This window comes from Pan paniscus, chromosome 7, assembly GCF_029289425.2.
Source record: "Pan paniscus chromosome 7, NHGRI_mPanPan1-v2.0_pri, whole genome shotgun sequence".
In the NCBI taxonomy this organism is placed as follows: Eukaryota; Metazoa; Chordata; class Mammalia; order Primates; family Hominidae; genus Pan; species Pan paniscus.
The window spans coordinates 48,931,453-48,950,055 of record NC_073256.2 but is presented as its reverse complement, the minus strand read 5'-3'; the positions used below and the strand labels follow the sequence as shown (position 1 = coordinate 48,950,055).

Here is an 18,603-nt window from a genome sequence, read left to right as displayed (position 1 = left end):
CAGTTTCCCATGTTAGATAGAGTGCCTCTGAATTGTCACTGTCATAAGTCACTGCAAAAATCATTCCTATATATAAATCTTTATGATACCATTTTCTTAGGGTAAATTTCTAAAAATAAAGGTACTAAATCAAAGGGCCTGAACACATTTTGATAGTGTCACTCCTTTCTGAAAAGCTACACTAATTTACATCACCACTGCTCTGCACAAAAGTACCCACTTTATTGCCTTGTCACCAGCACTGAACACTTTTATCCTTAAAGCAAAAATTAACATGAACCTACGAAAATCATGTGAAAGCATCTCCAGAAGAGAACTTCCACCCCTTCCAAACTACCCATCTGAAAACTAAATGCCACTGGAAATGAAGAAGACTGCAGATGCACACAAGGGTTTATCAGGGAAATGTTTAAACCGCTACTGGAAAAATAACTCAAAAGTGCATGCCATATTGACAGGGGTCATGGAGCATCAGTTGTCACCAAATCCTATTCTACAACTGAAGTATATGTTTATTGCATTGGATTGAACTTGGAATAACAGAGATCCCCAATCTTGGTTAAATTGTATAAAACCATTCTGTACTTTCCTGAAGTCACAATGTAGATTGACTTTAATGCTCAATGAAAATTTGAGGTTGCCACATCAAACTGACATTACCCTCTGCAGCAACTGTAAGAAATAATTTTCTTTACAACCCCAATATTTTGGCAAAATTAGCACTTTAAAAGGAATGCAATGTAAAGGTTTGTATTAACCTCGGAAGAACTGACTTTGTATGATTTCTGCACATCTTTTTGATCAATATTCCAACACTTCCACGTTTTTTGCTTTTTTAGTTTTATTATAAGTACAAGTCAATTCAAAGCAATTTAAGGAGAAATTAACACCAGTGCTTCAATATAATAAAAGGCCTTTTAAAGATGTTTTATAATCAGCCTGAAAAGTACTCAATGACATGGATAAAAGTAGAAATAAAAACCAAATCACATATTTAATCTAAATTTCTATTTTGAAAATTCAGTGACCAACAAATAAGTTACAAGCTATAAGTTATAAGTTAGCTTATAGCTATAGCTATAAGTTATAAGCTATAAGACAGAAAAGGTCTTGATATATTTGAAAATACTTTAAACTCATCAATTATAACTGATTAGGTAAGACAAATAATTATGGATCTATTATGTATCAATTTTTATAAAGTCTGATTGCACAATTAGAGAAATTCTAGGAATCATTTTATCAATTGTAAAATATAAGAAATGATATGATACTCTAAACATATATAAACAAACCTTAAAAATCTCAGTGAGATTTTGACAACTGGTTAGTCTTTACAGGACAACTTGCTTAGGGAACACACATGTATAATACATTGTACGTGTATTACACATGTATTTAATGTAATAATACATTAAAAATCGGAAAGTTAAATGTATCATCTCTCTTACACAACTGGCTAGCCAAATCCTAAATTATTTTTCCTCAAAGTTTTCAATGCTATCCAAAGTAGAAGTATTAATACATGTTCTGCCAAAGTTCTCAAAAACTTCCAACCCTTAAAAGCTGCAAAAATACTCCTAGATCCTGAACTGTTCATTCTACAATTAGAACCAAAGAGGCATTTCAGCACAATTATTTCAGGCTAAGCATTAGAAACTCTCAAAAGAAGCTAAAATACACTGATTGATAGAAGGAATTCGTTTCGAAACTAGAAACACAGGAAAAAACAAACTTGGATTCTACAATGTGGAGAAAGCCCAAACCACCCTCATGATCTGTGAAATAAATTATTTTCCCTTAATGATGATTGGACTCATTTTTCCATGTCAGTTCAATGGCCACCAGAAATTACAACGAAACACATTTTTCCTCTCGTCATTACGTGTACATATCTATGTTGTATGTGTGTGTTCTGTTTACTGGAGTCCACCGCCAAGGTTTTTAAATGTGCTTAAGAGCAAGTTGCTGATACAATGGGTGGGCAGGGAAAGGGTCAGTGCAGTGGTTTTGTGTAATGCCGGGCACATTAATGGCACTCACCTAATACTCTATTTATTTTACTTGTGGCTTTCAGGGTTAGAAAGAAAAAAACAAAAAAGAGGTTAAGAGTTTTTCAAGAACAAAATATAAACCAAAAATAGGATAGAAATTAAGGCAAAATTACCTGGATCATTCAGGCCACCTTAGTTTCTTTTCCTCAATTTCTGACATTATAAACCCCCCTCTCTTCACGGTCTTAACTGTTTTGTACACGACATCTCTCTTGGACAACATGGGTTCTGAAATCTTCCTACGTGTCCCCTTACTTTTTACATAACAAGTGTTTTGCTAAAAAGACCGATGCTTTCTAGAGCCACATGCCATTCCTACCTGAAAAGGAACGCTGTCAGATAACAGGACAAGTAAGAGGCAGCAACTGTACTGCAATGGCCCGCGATTATACAGCGATTATTATACATAACCTCACAAGGACGCAGGAGCGTCCAGGAACAGGGCAGGCAATCCCTTGGTCCTGGCAGCTGTTAAGAGAGGTCAAGCAGAAAAATGTGACTTATCTATACTTAATTTTAATGTGGGTATGATTTTTAGGACATTGAACCTCTTTTGCTACCTACCAAAAGGGAAAAAAAAAAAGTTTTCTCAACTGAGTGAATAAAGAAAGATGGTTTCATATAATATTCTAACCCTGAGAAGCAAATAGATTGCACATCTAGCTGAAATAGAAAGATTTCTGAAGCGATGATTATCTTGATATGGTTAAGTGAATTAGTTAAATATAGTAATTCCTAAAAAAGCAAACTTGTCATTATTTTTAAATTTCTTTAAGTGGTAGGGAAAATAAATAGCAAAGCAGCCAGTAAAGTTCAAGAAAAAAAATCAGAACACATCATTCAACTCTCCATCGCTTTGAAAAAAGAAATGCCAGTAGTATTCCTACAATTGTAATTAGAAAACATGCAAGTAAACAACTCTTCAAATAGTCTTTTATAATAAAATAGAAAATGTCCTCGGGTGAAAAAGCAATTTTTGGCTGACTGCAATTCATTTAGGTTTTCACTACCATACAACTGGGTGACGAGTAAAATCTCCTATTTATTTTGCATTGTTTGGCATAGTCTCGCTCCTCTACTCCTCTACCTTCTCCATCTAAATAGTTACCATTTTCCAAGTGGACAATGTGCAGAGAAGTTGTATGTATTAATGAATTCCTCTGCAATTTTGGTTTCACTATCAGAATTGAAGTTTGCACACAACACAGTGTCTCAACAATGATCTCAACATTCTAACGCTTTAGAATCCGTTTACCTTCTGTGTTCACCTATATCAGGATGCAATACTTGTGTGAATCTTTTCGGGTCATATTGAGACGTGCACTTTCCTGCATCTACACACACTCTCAAGTTCCTCTAGAATGTTTAAGAACTCAACTGTGTGGGATGTTAAGAAGTACGCCAGAAATAATTTCTTGGACTCCAGATAACGTACCTGCAAAAACAGAGTCATTTGGTAGGATACCACAAATATCCTACTGAATTCTGAAACGTTTGTTCCTGAGTCCGACTCCCCTTCTGACCACATCTACTCAATTTTGTTTCCACCGAAGGAACGTTCTGCAGTCACAACACTTTCATCATGATTACGGACGCACCACCTAAAATGCATGCTCAGAAGTCAAAGTCCTATGAAAATACCCTCGATGAGCATTTGGTGAATTGCTGCGTTTTTAACCCTCTTACTCTGCTCCCCTCAGCTGCACGGCCCCTAAAATCACAAGCGTTCACCGCCCAGGTTCGGGGTCTTTGACTCAGCAGAGAAGAATGTGGCTGATGAGTTATCTATTAATCCAAAAAACCTCGGCTAGAAAGATATTTCACCAAGAACTTTTAACACGGAAAGGGAGGGGGCAGGGAATAGAGGTATCTTTTAACGAGAACTTTCCCCAGAGTTTCTTCCTTAAACTGCCCCCCCGCGACCCTGAATCTATACACAATTTCCAGCCCCGGCCCTAAGTCCTGACCCTCCGAGTCCCGATCATCTGAGGTCACCCAGGAGTCAGCTCTCGGTTCCACTTATAAATCCCGGGCAAACAAAGCTGAGCATTATACTTACAAAAGTCTCCGAAAAGTCCTTGGAGTTACGCAATTTGGGGCCCGCAGACGCGCGTGGACACAAAAACACACGCTCCCGAGATCCACCCTCCCCGGGCCACACTGCGGGGCTGCGTCCGGGGCACGGGCCATGCCTGAACCTTCCACCGCCGCGCCCCGGGCCCGCGCACCGCCGGCCGCCCGCACTGGGTCCCGGGTCGCCCCCGCCACCACACCGAGCCGCCCAGTACCTCCTCCTCCTGAAGGTTGGCCTCGCTCGGGGTGTTCTCCTTCTCGGCTTTGCCGCCGTTGTTCATCTTCCCGGTCCTTCCTCGCCGGGCCGGGCAGGGCTGGGGCGCGGGGCTGGGCGAGGGCGCGCTAGCCCACTGGAGCCTTCCCCGGGCGCCGGGGATCCCTCGGGCTGGCGCCGCGGGCTGTGGGGCTGGAGCTGGAGCCGGGGCAGTGGCTGTCGGGCTCGGGCTGGGCTGGGGCTCCCGCGGCGAGTCTGCGACGGCGGCGGCGGGCGACTCAGGAAGTGCAAGGGAGAGACGGGGCAGGGCGCGGGCCGGGAGCGGGGCACCGAGACAATCGGGCCCCGGGAGGGCGACCTGGAGAGGGAGGGCGGGAGCCAGGGGAGGAAGGAAGAAGGAAGGAAGGAAGGAAGGAAGCAAAGGATGGGGCGAGGACGCGCGTCCCAGGAGTAAGCGCGGAGAGTTGGGGCTGGGGGCTGCAGCCGCTGGAAGGAGGGGACGGGGGTGCCTAGAGAGGAGGAGGAAGAGGAGGAGGAAGAGGAGGAGGAGGAGCGGGGCGGAGGGGCGCGGGCCGCGGCTGGGACGCTGGGACCCGAGAGCCGCTGAGTGCGCGCTCCAGGCAGGCTCTGGGAAGTCCGGGATGGAAGCAGCTCCCTTTCTCTCGCCTTCCTCCCTCCCCTCCCCTCTCCCCTCCCTCCTCTCCGCGCCTCTCCTCCTCCCTCCGCCCTCCCTGGACGTGGGCTGCCGGCTGCAGCCCGGAGGGACGGGGCGCGGGACGGAGCCCCCCGCGGGAGGAGGGGCCGGCGGCCGGATGGCGCGCGCCGGGGAGGGGCAGCGGCCCGCGGGCGGAAGCGGCGACCCCAGCCCCCGACTTGGCGGCTGGTCGGAGGGCGAGGGCCCGGGAGGCCGAGGGCAGGGAGGTCGGGTCCCGCCGTTCCCTTGGCCCCCGGGGGCCCCGGCGTCTGCGCGCCCCGGGACTTCGGGGACCCTGCCCCGCCGGGGCCTGGACCGGGAGCTGGGATGAGTGCGACTTTTAGTTTGCCGGCTTTTACCGAGGGATTTGCACCCCTGGCCCTAAGCCCACCCTTCCCGAGCCAGACCCGGTTCTTCCCCTGCTGCTTGAATGACAGGATGAGAACTCGAGGGACACCGAGGACAGCCCACTCCGGGCCGGCTTTTTCAGGACAGGGCTTCAAACCCATCTCCAGCGCGGGTCCTGCGATGCGCCCGGAGCCTTCCCCGCTTCGCTTCCTGAGCGTCCCGCGGCCCCCCGACTCCTCTCCCAACTCTCACCAGACTGTTCTGGGATTGTTTACCTGGCCTCTCCCTCACCCTTCAGAAAGCTCCTTCCTGGAAGAAAAAAAAAAAAAATCCTGCCCTATTTATCTTTTTAATCCCACGGCTATTTAAACGGGCTAAGGGGTATATAGCAGGCACTCAATAAATATTTGTTGGCAAAGTGAATATTCCTTATTGCAGGCAGAGCTGGGGGTCCGTACGGAGGAACTTCAGAGGCTGGAAGCACTCTTGAAAAAGAAAGGGGGCCTGGGCTTTGCACCAGCTTCAGGATTGCGTACTTGTTTCCTCATCCGTGAAATGGGAGCAGCTGAATGTGTCTCCTCGAGTTTTCGAGGTGATTATAGGTTGATAGAGCTATATACAGCACCCAGCATTTATTCTTGCTTCGTTTAGGTTTACAATACATGGAAGCTAACATTATTATTAAGAAAACTTCTGTTTTTCCAGGGCCTTAGAAAGCTTTTCCAATACTCGATCGTTTAAGCTTATGGTTTTTTGTTTTTTTGTTTTGTTTTTTTAAGAAAAATGAGGGTCTCACTTTGTTGCTCAGGCTGATCTCGAGCTCCTGGCCTCAAGTGATCCTCCCGCTTTTGGCCTCCCAAACTGATGGGATTACAACGTGGAGCCACCGTGTTAAACTCTTAGATTTGACTGCTACAAAGGTATAAATGTGGAACTCCATATATCAGTGGGTTCTGCCCCACTTCTTCCTCCCAGGAATTCTCCATCCCAGCCTGCTGCTCCTGTCTTGCACCGGTAACAGTTTCCAACTACAGTATTTGCTTAACTGTTTCTCCCCACCCCCCACCAGACATTCTTTATACTTGGTTTAAGTGCTGCTGGGGATAGGGTGGGGGTGGCTGTGGGAGTTGAAGATAAGGACCCTCCCTTTAGGGAGTTTGAAGTGGTATGGTGGCTCACACTTGGAATCTCAGCACTTAAGGAGATAGAGGAAAGAGGATTGCTTGAGCCCAGGAGTTCAAGACCTGCCTGGGCAACATAGTGAGACCCTGTTCTCCACAGGGGGGAAAAAGAGAAAAGACAAAAAAATAAAGTGGTATGGAGCCAAGATACTCTCAGAATCCTCTTTCCGATTATAGAAAGCAAGGAAAATATTTGCTTTAAGGGCATTATGAGGAGAAAAACAGTAGTGATACTTGGATTTACATATTGGATTTATCTTAGGGGTTTGGAAATTTTGAAACAGGAAGATTTCCATAGGGAAAACATGTTTTTTTAATTGCTGTCATAATGTGATTTCTCTCTAAGGGGAACAAACATGTATCCTGGATGAAAATAAACCAAGTCTATTGAAACTGCAACCCAAGACATTCAGAAGAGACAAGGCTACAGTGAATCTGGAAACTTTGCACGTGTTTGGATGTATTGATTGCCTTAACTGGCAGCCCTTTGCACTGCCAGCTTCCCTCAATTACATGAGGAACCACGAGGGGGCAATGTCTTCCCGAGCAATAATAGCTGAGTGGTGGTCTTAGGACCCCGTGATGGCCCATGATGCTAGCACCGTGTCTTTGGCCATTCTTGCCTGTCATGGAGCATACTCCACAGAAGGGCATGGTCTTCTTGGAGCCTGGCATGGGCCCAACAAAAATGACAATGTAGTCAATAGTTCCACTCAGACCTCACTTAGGAGCAGGTGGACTATGTTGTGTGATATCAGGATGCCCGGAGAACCTCTCCTATCCCCACCCAGGGAAGCATGGCTTAATTCCAAATAAAGAATCTGATTTCTTTGTCTTTAAGCCAAGCCAGGACTTTGTCCATTGTTAAAAGTCAAAAATCTCTGGGATAAGAAACAAAAATAAGTTCCAGGTGGGGCACGGTGGCTCATGCCTGTAATCCCAGCACTTTGGGAGGCCGAGGTGAGCCCAACACCTGATGTCAGGAGTTCAAGACCAGCCTGGCTAACATGGTGAAACCCCGTTTCTACTAAAAATACAAAAAATTAGCTGGGTGTGGTGGCGCACGCCTATAATAGCAGCTACTTGGGAGGCTGAGGCAGGAGAATTGCTTGAACCCGGGAGGCAGAGGTTGCAGTTAGCCGAGATTGCACCATTGCACTCCAGCTTGGGCAACAAGAGTGAAACTCTGTCACAAAAAAAAATAAGTTCCAGGAGAGGATCCTTGTCTGGCTTATTCGCTGTTGTATTCCCAGCATCTAGACAGTGCCCAACACATAGGAGGCACTCAGTTATTTTTTAATAAATGAGCATTTTAAGTCTGATGGGTTACTGATTCTCAGGCCTGAATGTTATTACTGGATTTTTCCAAGATCCAGCAGGAAGGAGTAAATCAGTGGAGATGTCTTAGAACAGATAGTCACAGCAATGGCATTAGGCAGGGTCTTGGCAGTGTTTTTTTTGTTTTGTTTTTTGTTTTCTGAGAGTCTCGCTCTGTGGCCCAGGTGACATTGTTTAAGCAAATGTCTCGCCCAGGTGAGAACTGTTCAAGCAATTCTCCTGCATCAGCTTCCTCAGTAGCTGGGACTACAGGTGCACAGAACCACACCTGACTAATGTTTTTGTATTTTTAGTAGAGACAGAGTTTCCTCATGTTGGCCAGGCTGGTTGGTATTGAACTCCCAAACTCAGGTGATCCACCCACCTCAGCCTCCCAAAATGCTGGGATTACAGGCATGAGCCACCAGCCTGGCAGTGGTCTTTAGTCATGATTTTGCAGGGGGGACCCTAGATAGAGACCTTGTGCAGAATGGAACAACTGATAAGGTTTCAAACAGTAAAAGATAAAATCCCACCATTGAGGCTGGGCACAGTGCCTCATGCCTGTAATCCTAGCACTTTGGGAGGCCAAGGTGGGCAGATCACCTGAGGTCAGGAGTTTGAGACCAGCCTGGCATGGTGAAACCCCATTTTTGAAAATACAAAAATTAGCCAGGCGTGGTGGTGGGTGCCTGTAGTCCCAGCTACTTGGGAGGCTGAGGCAGGAGAATTGCTTGAACCCGAGAGGCAGAGATTGCTGTGAACCAAGATCACACCACTGCACTCCAGCCTGGGCGACAGAGCGAGACTCCATCTCAAAAAAAAAAAAAAAAAAAATCACACCATTGAATTTGACATATCAGACAATAAAATCGACACTGATGCAGGGATGGTTATACTATATAGTCAGTGGTGAGAGTGACATTTAGGGTGTTTTCAGAAAAACATATGGGGTTGGGATAATATGTCAAGAAAAGAGAGATTCCTGCTTTTTGTCCTTTTCATGAAGAATAGTTTAGAGTTATTTGAAAGAGCAATAATGTATTACCAATAAAACTCAAGGAAAATCTGTAAACAGACTTTTGCTATTTGTAAAACTTTGTGATTGAAGGCAAAGAGTTTGAGTTTGTGTGGGGGAGGAAAATGTACCTTCAATCGGTATAAATGATAATTACAGCTTGTTTATGACTTTAAAGAAAGATTCCAAAGTAATATCTCCTCAGTAGCAATAGTTCCCAGGCATCCTGAGAATTATAAGACCACAAAGGGATTTTTTTTTGAGACGGAATTTCGCTGTAACCAAGGGATTTTAAATCCTGGAATAGTTGTGCTGAAGACCAGAAAAGTCTGCTTTCTCCCCAGCCTAACACTACCTACCATATTGCCTGACCTTGGAGGTTACCTTGAAAGGGTAATATTGTATACACCTGTAGTTTTTTACCACTCACTGCTGTTTCTCTGGCAGTGTTCATTTAGAGGCTTGCCTTAAGAAATCCAAACCTATAATTATGTCTTAAATGTTTGCCTTTGGGAACTGCAGACATTAAAGGTCTATTTTGAGGCGATTTGCATGGCATGGGCTTTGTACCTATGTTAGCTTTGCAGCAGAAAGCTGCAGTATCTACCATGTGTGTTGTGATTGTCTATTAACCCTTCGGCTGAGCCAAAGAAGTTATTGAGGCCAGAGGGGCTGTATTTTATTGGTTTTTGTCATCCTTGACACCTCTCTCTCCCTTAACCTCGTGCCTGCTCACCTCCAGCTCCTCTCCATCTTCCCCTGATTTTTTTATTAATTTATCATTGTGGCAAAAGACACATAACATAAAATTTACCTTCTTAACCACTTTGGTTTTTTGGGGTTTTTTTTGAGATGGAGTGTTGCTCTGTTGCCCAGGCTGGAGTGCAATGGTGCCATCTTGGCTCACCACAACCTCCACCTCCCAGGTTCAAGAGATTCTCCTGCTTCAGCCTCCTGAGTAGCTGGAACTACAGGCATGTGCCACCATGTCCAGCTAATTTTTGTATTTTTAGTAGAGATGAGGTTTCACTATGTTGACCAGGCTGGGTTTTCTTTTTTTCTTTTCTTTTTTTTTTTTTAGAGATGGGCCTTCACTGTGTTGCCCAGGCTGGTCTCAGACTCCTGGGTTCAAGTGATCCTCCCACCTCAGCCTCAGGCTGGAGTACAGTAGCATGATCATAACTCACTGCAGCCTCGAACTCCTGGGTCCAAGCAATCTTCCTGCCTCGGCTTCCCGAACAGCTGGGACTGCAGACTCTTGCCATCACACCCAGATAATTTTTAAATTTTTTTCCCAGGCTGGTCTCAAACTCCTGCCTTCAAGCAATCCTCCTGCCTCAGCCTCCCAAAGTGCTGAGATTACAGGCATAAACCATTTCACCTAAGCCTTCCATTTGAACCATTTTTAAGTGTAGTGTTAAGTGTATTCACATGGTTGTGCCACAGCCCCCTGACTTTCACCTCCTAAAGAATTCTGAGGTTCACTGGCTTCCCTCTGATCATGATCAGAGGCCCACATGGAGGAGAATCCAGGTGTTTGGCTTACAGCCCCAGCTGAGCTCTGCAGACAACCAGTATCAATTTGCCAGCCCTCTGAGTGAACTATCTTGAGAGTGGTTGCTCCAGCCCTAGTTGAGCTGCCGCAGCTGATACCATCTGGAAGAGAGATGAGCTTTCTGCAGCAAACCCTGCCCAAATTGCAAAATTGTTAGCAAAAAAAAAAAAGTGAATGCTGTTGTTTTAAGTCACCACATTTCAGTGTGGTTTGTAATACAGCAATATATAACTGAAACATAATTACATACCTAGAAGTGGGATAATAGAAATCAACAGGGTGATTCCTACTGTAATAGAAACCTAAAACACATGGCAGGGGCTTTGGGATCAAGTGGAGGATGGAAGCTGGAAGAACCTTGAGGAGTCTGTTATTGACAAATACTATTAGAGAACAGTGAGTGGGGCTGGGCATGGTGGCTCACACCTATAATCCCAGCACTTTGGGAGGCAGAGGTGGGCCGATCACCTGATGTCAGGAATTCGAGACCAGCCTGGTCAACATGGTGAAACCCTGTCTCTACTAAAAATACCAAAATTAGCCAGGCGTGGTGACGCGTGCCTGTAATCCTAGCTACTGGGGAGGCTGAGGCAGGAGAATTGCTTGAACCCAGGAGGCGGAAGTTGCAGTGAGCCACGATCGCGCCACTGCCCTCCAGCCTGGGTGACAGAGAGAGACTCTGTCTCAAAATAAAATAAAATAAAGAACAGTGAGGATACTGTTATTGCTGGCTGGAGAAACGGGGGATTGATTTAGGTATTGGAAGAACAATTAGCTAAACTACTCTGCAGTTATGTGAAAGCTAGAGAAGGTACCTAGTGAACATGTGGATCTGGCTATGGAGATTTCTGGATAGAATGGTGAAAGGGTGGAATGGTTCCTTTTGCATGCCTGTGATATAGTACCAGAGAAGTGCAGTGAGCTAAAAAAGAAACTGTTCCATTTTTCATCAGAATTTAGAAGAAGTAATTAAAGAAGCCAGGACTTGCAGGATTTGAAATAAAACTACTTTTCATTCCTAGTTCTCCAGAGGACAAAACTCTCAAAATAAGAAATGGCCTAGGGGCAAAAGTCAAATCCCAGGTACTATCAGGAAAACATAGTCATAAGTAAAGTTCAAGACAACGACAGGTGCAGCAGCTCACACCTGCAATCCCAGTGCTTTGGGAAGCCAAGGTGGGAGGATTACTTGAGGCCAAGAGTTTGGGATCAACTTGGGCAACATAGCAAGACTCCTCTGCAAAAAAAAAAGAAAAAAAGAAAGAAAAAAATTTTTTTGAGACAGAATCTCGTTCTGTCACCTGGTTGGGGTGCAGTGGCATGATCATGGCTCACTAAAACCTCTGTCTCCTGGGTTCAAGCAATTCTCATGCCTCAGCCTCCCAGGTAGCTGGGATTATAGGTACACACCACCACGCTTGGCTAATTTTTGTATTTTTAGTAAAGATGAGGTTTCACCATGTTAGCCGGGCTGGTCTCAAACTCCTGGCCTTAAGTGATCTGCCCACCTTAGCCTCCCAAAGTGCTGGGATTACAGGTATGAGCCACTAAATCTGGCCTCTGCAAAAAATTTAAAAATTAGCTGAACATAGTGGCACATGCCTATAATTCCAGCTATTTTGGAGGCTGAGGCAGGAAGATCACTTGAGCCCAGGAGTTTGAGGGTACAGTGAATTATGATCATGCCACTGCACTACAGCTTGGGCAACAGAGCAAGAACCTGACTCTAAAAAAAAAAAAAATGCCCAGGTGTGGTGGCTCATGCCTGTAATCCCAGCACTTTGGGAGGCTGAGGTGGGCAGATCACGAGGTCAGAAGATCGAGACCATCCTGGCTAACATGGTGAAACCCCGTCTTTACTAAAAAAAAATACAAAAAAACTAGCCAGGCGTGGTGGTGGGCGCCTGTAGTCCCAGCTACTCAGGAGGCTGAGGCAGGAGAATGACATGAACCTGGGAGGCGGAACTTGCGGTAAGCCGAGATGGCGCCACTGCACTCCAGACTGGGGTACAGAGAGAGACTCCGTCTCGGGGGAAAAAAAAAAGATAAGGATGTAGCTAGAAGACACTGGGTAGGCAGCTTCTACAATGGACCCCAGTGATCCTTCTCTCCCGGTATTCAAACCCTCTGTAATCCCTTCCTTCATGTGGGCTGGACTTTGCAACTTGCTCTTAAGGAATACAGTGTGGCAAAAGTGATGGATAGCACCTCCAAGACTAGATTTAAAAAGAGACGATGGCTCATGTCTTACATGCCCTCTCTTGCTCTCTCACTTGCTGCCTTTGACCTGCCTTATGGAGACGCTCATGTGGGAAGGAACGAAGGCCTCCAGCCAAGAGCCACCAAGGAACTGGTTTTCAGTCCAACAACCAGCAAGGAGCTGAATCCTGCCAACTACTGCATGAGTAGACCTGGAAATAGAGTTTCCCTAAGTGGAGCCTTCACGTGAAACCTATTATGGACTGAATGCTAGTGTCCCTCTGAAATTCACATAAAATCCTAACCTCCATTGTGATAGTATTAGGTAAGGCATTTGGGAGGTAATTAGGTTTAGATGAGGTCACAAGTGTGGGGCCCCCATAATGGGGTTGGTGCCCTTATAAGAGGAGGAAGAGGCTGGGTGTGGTGGCTGACGCCTGGAATCCCAACACTTCGGGAGGCCAAGGCAGGAGGATTGCTTGAAGCCAAGAGTTTGAGACCAGCCTGGACAACACAGTGAGACACCCATTTCTATGAATAAATAAATAAATTAGCCAGGCACGTGGCTCACTCCTGTCATCCCAACACTTTGGGAGGCCAAGGCAGGAGATTTCCTTGGGACCAGGAGTTCAAGATCAGCCTGGGCAACATAGTGGGACCCTGTCTCTACAGAAAAATTAGCCAGGCATATTGGTGTGAGTCTGTAGTCTCAACTACTACTCCCAAAGCTGAGGAATAAGGATTGTTTTAGCCTAGGAGTTCAAGGTTACAGTGAACTATAATTGTACCACTGTACTCCAGCCTGGGAGACAGCAAAACCCGGTGTGTGTGTGTGTGTGTGTGTGTGTGTGTGTGTGTGTGTGTGACGAGAACCAAAGCTCCTTCTCTCCCTGCCATGTGAGGACACAGTGAGAAGGTGGCTGACTGCAAGCCAGGAAGAGGGTCCTCATGAGGAAATGAATTGACTGGCACCTTGATCTTGTGGCACCTTGATCTTGGACTTCCCAGCCTCCATAACTGTCAGAAATAAATGTCTGTTGTTTTAGCCACCCGGTCTGTGGTATTTTGTTATGACAAGCTCAGCTGACTAAGTAATTAATACCAAGAAGCGGTTTGCTGCTGTAACAAATAACTAAAAGTGTGGAAGCAGCTTTGGAACTGGGTAGTGGGTAGAGGCTGGAAGAGTTTTGTTTTTAGAGATAGGGTCTGCCAGGTGCGGGGGCTCACACCTGTAATCCCAGCATTTTGGGAGGCCGAGGCGGGTGAATCACGAGGTCAGGAGTTCGAGACCAGCCTGGCCAACATGGTGAAACCCTGTCTCTACTAAAAATACCAAAAAATTAGCTGGGCATAGTGGTAGGCACCTGTAATCCCAGTTACTTGGGAGGCTGAGGCAGGAGAATCGCTTGAACCCAGGAGGCAGAGGTTGCAGTGAGCTGAGATCTTGCCACTGCACTCCAGCCCGGGTGACAGAGTGAGACTCCATCTAAAAAATAATAATAATAATAATAATAGAGACAGGGTCTTGCTGTGTCACCCAGGCTGGAGTGCAGTGGTGCAATCATACCTCACTGCAGCCTTGAACTCTTGGGTTCAAGCAATCCTCCTACCTCAGCCTCCTGAGTAGCTGGGATTACAGGTGTAGGCTGCCATGCCTAGATTTATTTTTTTTTTTAAAGGTGAGGTCTCACTTTGCTGCCCAGGCTGGTCTCTAATGATCTTCGTGCCTTGTTCTCCCAAAGTACTGGGATTACAGGCATGAGCCACCAAGCCCAGCCTGAGGCTGGAAGAGTTTTGAAGAACATGCTAGAACAAGCCTAGATTGCTGTGAAGGGACCATTAAAGGTGATTCTGGAGAAGGATCAGAAAGAAAAGGGGAGCTGTAAAGAAAACTTGCCTCTTCTTAGAGAATACATAGTCATGTACAAGATGCTGGTAGAAATATAGACAGTAAAGACCAGTTACGGTCTCAGGTAGAAATGAGGAGTATGCTATTAGAAACTGGAGGAAAGGCGGCTGGGTGTGGTGGCTCACGCCTGTAATCCCAGCACTTTGGGAGGCCGAGGTGGGTGGATCACTTAAGGTCAGGAGTTTGAGACCAGCCTGGTCAACATGGTGAAGCCCCATCTCTACTAAAAATACAAAAAATCAGCGGGGCATGATGGCAGGCACCTGTAATCCCAGCTACTCGGGAGGCGGAGATAGGAGAATTGCCTGAACCCAGGAGGCAGAGGTTCCAATGAGCTGAGATCGTGCCACCGCGCTCCAGCCTGGGTGATAGAGTGAGACTCTCTGAAAAAAAAAAAAAAGAAACTGGAGGAAAGGGCATCCTTATTATAAAGTGGCAAAGAACTTAACTAAATTGTATTCATGCTCTAGCGTTTTGTGGAAGGTAGGCCTTACAAGAAATGAAGTGGAATATTTAGCTATAGAGATTTCTTTTTTTTTCTTTTTTTTTTTTTGCGATGGAGTTTCACTCTTGTTGCCTAGGCTAGAGTGCAGTGACACGATCTCAGCTCAGTGCAGCCTCTGCCTCCTGGGTTCAAGTGATTCTCCTGCCTCGGCCTCCTGAGTAGCTGGGATTACAGGCGCCCACCACCACACCCAGCTAATTTTAGCTGTAGAGATTTCTAAGCAGTTTTGGAGTGGCTTGATGCCTCCTGACCGCTTTAAAGTAAAATTTGAGAAGTGAGAAATAAATTGAAGAAGGAATTGTTAAGCAAAAAGGAACCACAACTTCAAGATTGGAACATTATCCGCCTGTCCATATTGTAAAAAATGAGAAAGGATATTCAGAAAAGAACACCAAGGGTGTGGCTAACTGACCATTTGATGAAGAGATTGGTGTGGGTGCAAACCACAGACCTAATCAACCATCTCAACAGAAGTCATGGGATTGTACCAGCAGAAATCCTGCCAACTGGGATTAAAGGAAACAGAAAACAGGACAGAATGAAGGAAGGCTACAGACATGCATTATCCTTCAAAAAAAAGGGAAGAAGGACTCCAAAGGTGATTCAAGATCATCAGAGCTGCTTCTCCCACTACAGGCCCAGATTGCACAGGCTGAGAACAAGGCTTGTCTCCACCGCGGGTGGCTGTGACATTCAGTAGAGGTGGGTGGGTAGGCCCTTGCAGAGAGCCACTTGAGTGGTATTCCACAAAGCCCAAAGGGGCATACTGCTTGCTGAGCTGTACCCCAGTGGATCAGCTGGGCACAGCATCAAACCAAAGACAATTATTCTTTCTTTTTTTTTTTAGGAGACAAGGTCTTACTCTGTTGCCCAGGCTGGAGTGCAGTGGCATGATCATAGTCCACTATAGCATCGAACTCTTGGCCCCAAGTGACTCCTCTGCCTCAGCCCCCCAAGTAGCAGTGATTCCAGGTATGCACGTCCACACATGGCTAATTTTAAAATTATTTTTAGAGATGGGGGTCTCACTATGTTGCCCTGGCTGGGCTCAGACTCCTGGCCTCAAGGGATCTTCCTGCCTCAGCTTCCCAAAGTATCGGGATTACAGGCATGAGGCACCCCACCAGGCCAAGTATTATTTTTGAGCCTTAAAATCTCATGGTATTTGCTCTGTTAGGTTTTGGACTTACTTGGGACCCATCGACCCTTTCTTTCTTCCAGTTTCTTCCTTTTGGAATGGGAATGTATATCCTATGCCTGTCCCACCATTGTATTTTGGAAACACATAACTTATCTGGTTTCACAGATTCACAGCTGGAGAGGAATTTTGCCTCAAGATGAATTGTACCTCGAGTCTCTACCATATATGCTCTAGATGATATCAGATGAGACTTCAGAGTTGATGCTAAAATGAATTAAGACTTTGGGGGCAGTTGAGATGGAAAGAATGTATTTTGCATGTGAGAAAAACATGAATTTGGAGGGACAATGGCACTGAACAGGAGGCCGTGCTATAACCTCTACATGGACTGTCACATTTTATTGTTTAAAGATGCCAGGTTAAACATAAGCATTTCCATCCCTCTCCCTAAACCTCTAATAACAATTCAGAAAAGATGTGTTGTCATCAACATTATTTTAAAGCATAAACTAACAAGGATAAAGAGAATGAAAGAAAGCTAGGCCTGTGGCTTATACCTCTAATCCTAGCACTTTGGGAGGCCAAAGCACAAAGATCACTTGAGGCCAGGAGTTTGAGACCAGTCTGGGCAATACAGCAAGATACTCATCTCTACAAAAAGAAAAAAAAATTAGCTGGGTGTGGTGACACATGCCTGTAGTCCCAGCTGTTTCAGAAGCTGCAGCAGGAGGATTACTTGAGCCTAGGAGTTTGAGGCTGCTGTGAGCTATGATCATCGCCACTGTACTCCAGCCTGAGTGACACAGCGAGACTCCATCTCTTAAAAAAAGAAAGAAAAAAAAAAAAAGAGAGAGAGAATGAAAGAAAACAATAGTAGTAAAATTTGGGAAACTGTGAAGCAGATTAATATTAAGAAAACTAAATCCAGCCGGGCGCGGTGGCTCACGCCTGTAATCCCAGCACTTTGGTAGGCTGAGATGGGCAGATCACGAGGTCAGGAGATCAAGACCATCCAGACTAACATGGTGAAACCCCATCTCTACTAAAAATACAAAAAATTAGCTGGGCGTAGTGGCGGGTGCCTGTAGTCCCAGCTACTTGAGAGGCTGAGGCAGGAGAATGGTGTGAACACAGGAGGCGGAGCTTGCACTGAGCCAAGATCGCGCCACCGCACTCCAGCCTGGGTGACAGGGCAAGACTCCGTCTCAAAAAAAAAAAAAAAAAGGAAAGAAAACTAAATCCTAAGCTTGGTGGTGGCAAAAAATTGAGAAGCTACAGAATTCCCAAAAGACGCAAGCCTTGGCAATAGCTGGCACCTCAGAAGTGAGAGTGAAAATGGGGCTGTAACCAAGAGGATTATCGAAAGGAAAGCAATACATTCCTAGATTCCTCTTTTTTTTCACATTTTATTGTGAAATTTACTTGTTTTTATTTGTTTGTTTGTTCGTTTGAGACAGAGTCTCACTCTGTTACCCAGGCTGGAGTGCAGTGGCACGATCTCAGCTCTCTGCAACCTCCGCCTCCTGGGCTCAAGTAATTCTCATGCCTAAGCCTCCAGAGTAGCTGGGATTACAGGCGTGTGCCAATGCGCCAGGCTAACTTTTGTATTTTTTGTAGTTTTGTATTTTTTGTAGAGACGGGTTTCTCTATGTCAGTCAGGCTGGTCTCAAACTCCTGACCTCAAGTGATCCACCCACCTTGGCCTCATAAAGTCCTGGAATTACAGGCATGAGCCAGCGCACCCAGTCGAAATTAACATTTTAAATTTGTCTCTTCTCTTTTTGGGAATATCTAAATGGAAAAAGAAAAACAGATATATCTTCTTTTTTTTTTTTTTTTTTTTTTTTTGAGACGAAGTCTCACTCTGTTGCCCAGGCTGGAGTGCAGTGGCATGATCTTGGCTCACTGCAACCTCTGCCTCCCAGGTTCAAGCGATTCACCTGCCTCAGCTACCCTAATAGCTGGGATTACAGGCATGTGCCACCACACCAGGCAAATTTTTGTATTTTTAGTAGGGATGGGGCTTTACCATGTTGGCCAGGCTGGTCTCGAACCCCTGACCTCAGGTGATCCACCTGCCTTGGCCTCCCAAAGTGCTGGGATTACAGGCATGAGCCACCAGGTCTGGCCCCCCTATTGTCATTTTTATTAGAAGTTTATTTCTCTTCATATGAGTAAAGTTTTATTAAAGCAGCTTAACTATAAATATATAAAAATTTTAAAGACAAGAAACATGACTAATGAGGTAAACATCAATGGCTGAAAAGTTGGAAAATTAGGTGTGTGTGTGTGTGTGTGTGTAAATTTAGGCTTCCAGTAATCATAAGCATTACTGTAATTTTCACCCTAAGTGAACCACTTTAAAATGTGTGCCTTTCTTGAGTAACCATTGTAA

At 45.4% G+C, this 18,603-nt stretch overlaps 2 protein-coding genes across 8 annotated transcripts in view; both read right to left on the bottom strand.

The window, feature by feature from the left end:
- The window catches only part of RBPMS (RNA binding protein, mRNA processing factor), a 190,024-nt gene extending 184,900 nt beyond the window's left edge, over positions 1–5,124 (bottom strand). For 6 of the 7 annotated variants that reach the window (XR_004672855.3, XR_010113122.1, XM_034965918.3 and 3 more), the window contains exon 1: positions 4,343–5,113. Coding sequence is in view for 5 of the 7 variants with exons in the window: in XM_034965918.3 (XP_034821809.1) it covers positions 4,343–4,408 (66 nt within the window). In the remaining 2 variants the exon portion in view is untranslated. Of the gene's footprint in view, positions 1–4,342 lie in introns of all 7 variants that reach the window. The other variant, XM_063607162.1, reaches the window with a different exon arrangement.
- Positions 4,470–18,512, bottom strand: LOC134730849 (basic proline-rich protein-like). Its single transcript, XM_063606525.1, has 3 exons — positions 16,766–18,512; positions 5,079–5,692; positions 4,470–4,618 (listed from the first exon to the last, which is right to left on the bottom strand). The coding sequence occupies exons 2-3, from the start codon at positions 5,542–5,544 to the stop codon at positions 4,470–4,472; spliced, it is 615 nt and encodes a 204-aa protein (XP_063462595.1). The 5' UTR covers positions 5,545–5,692; positions 16,766–18,512.
- Between the last annotated feature and the right edge of the window lie 91 nt (positions 18,513–18,603).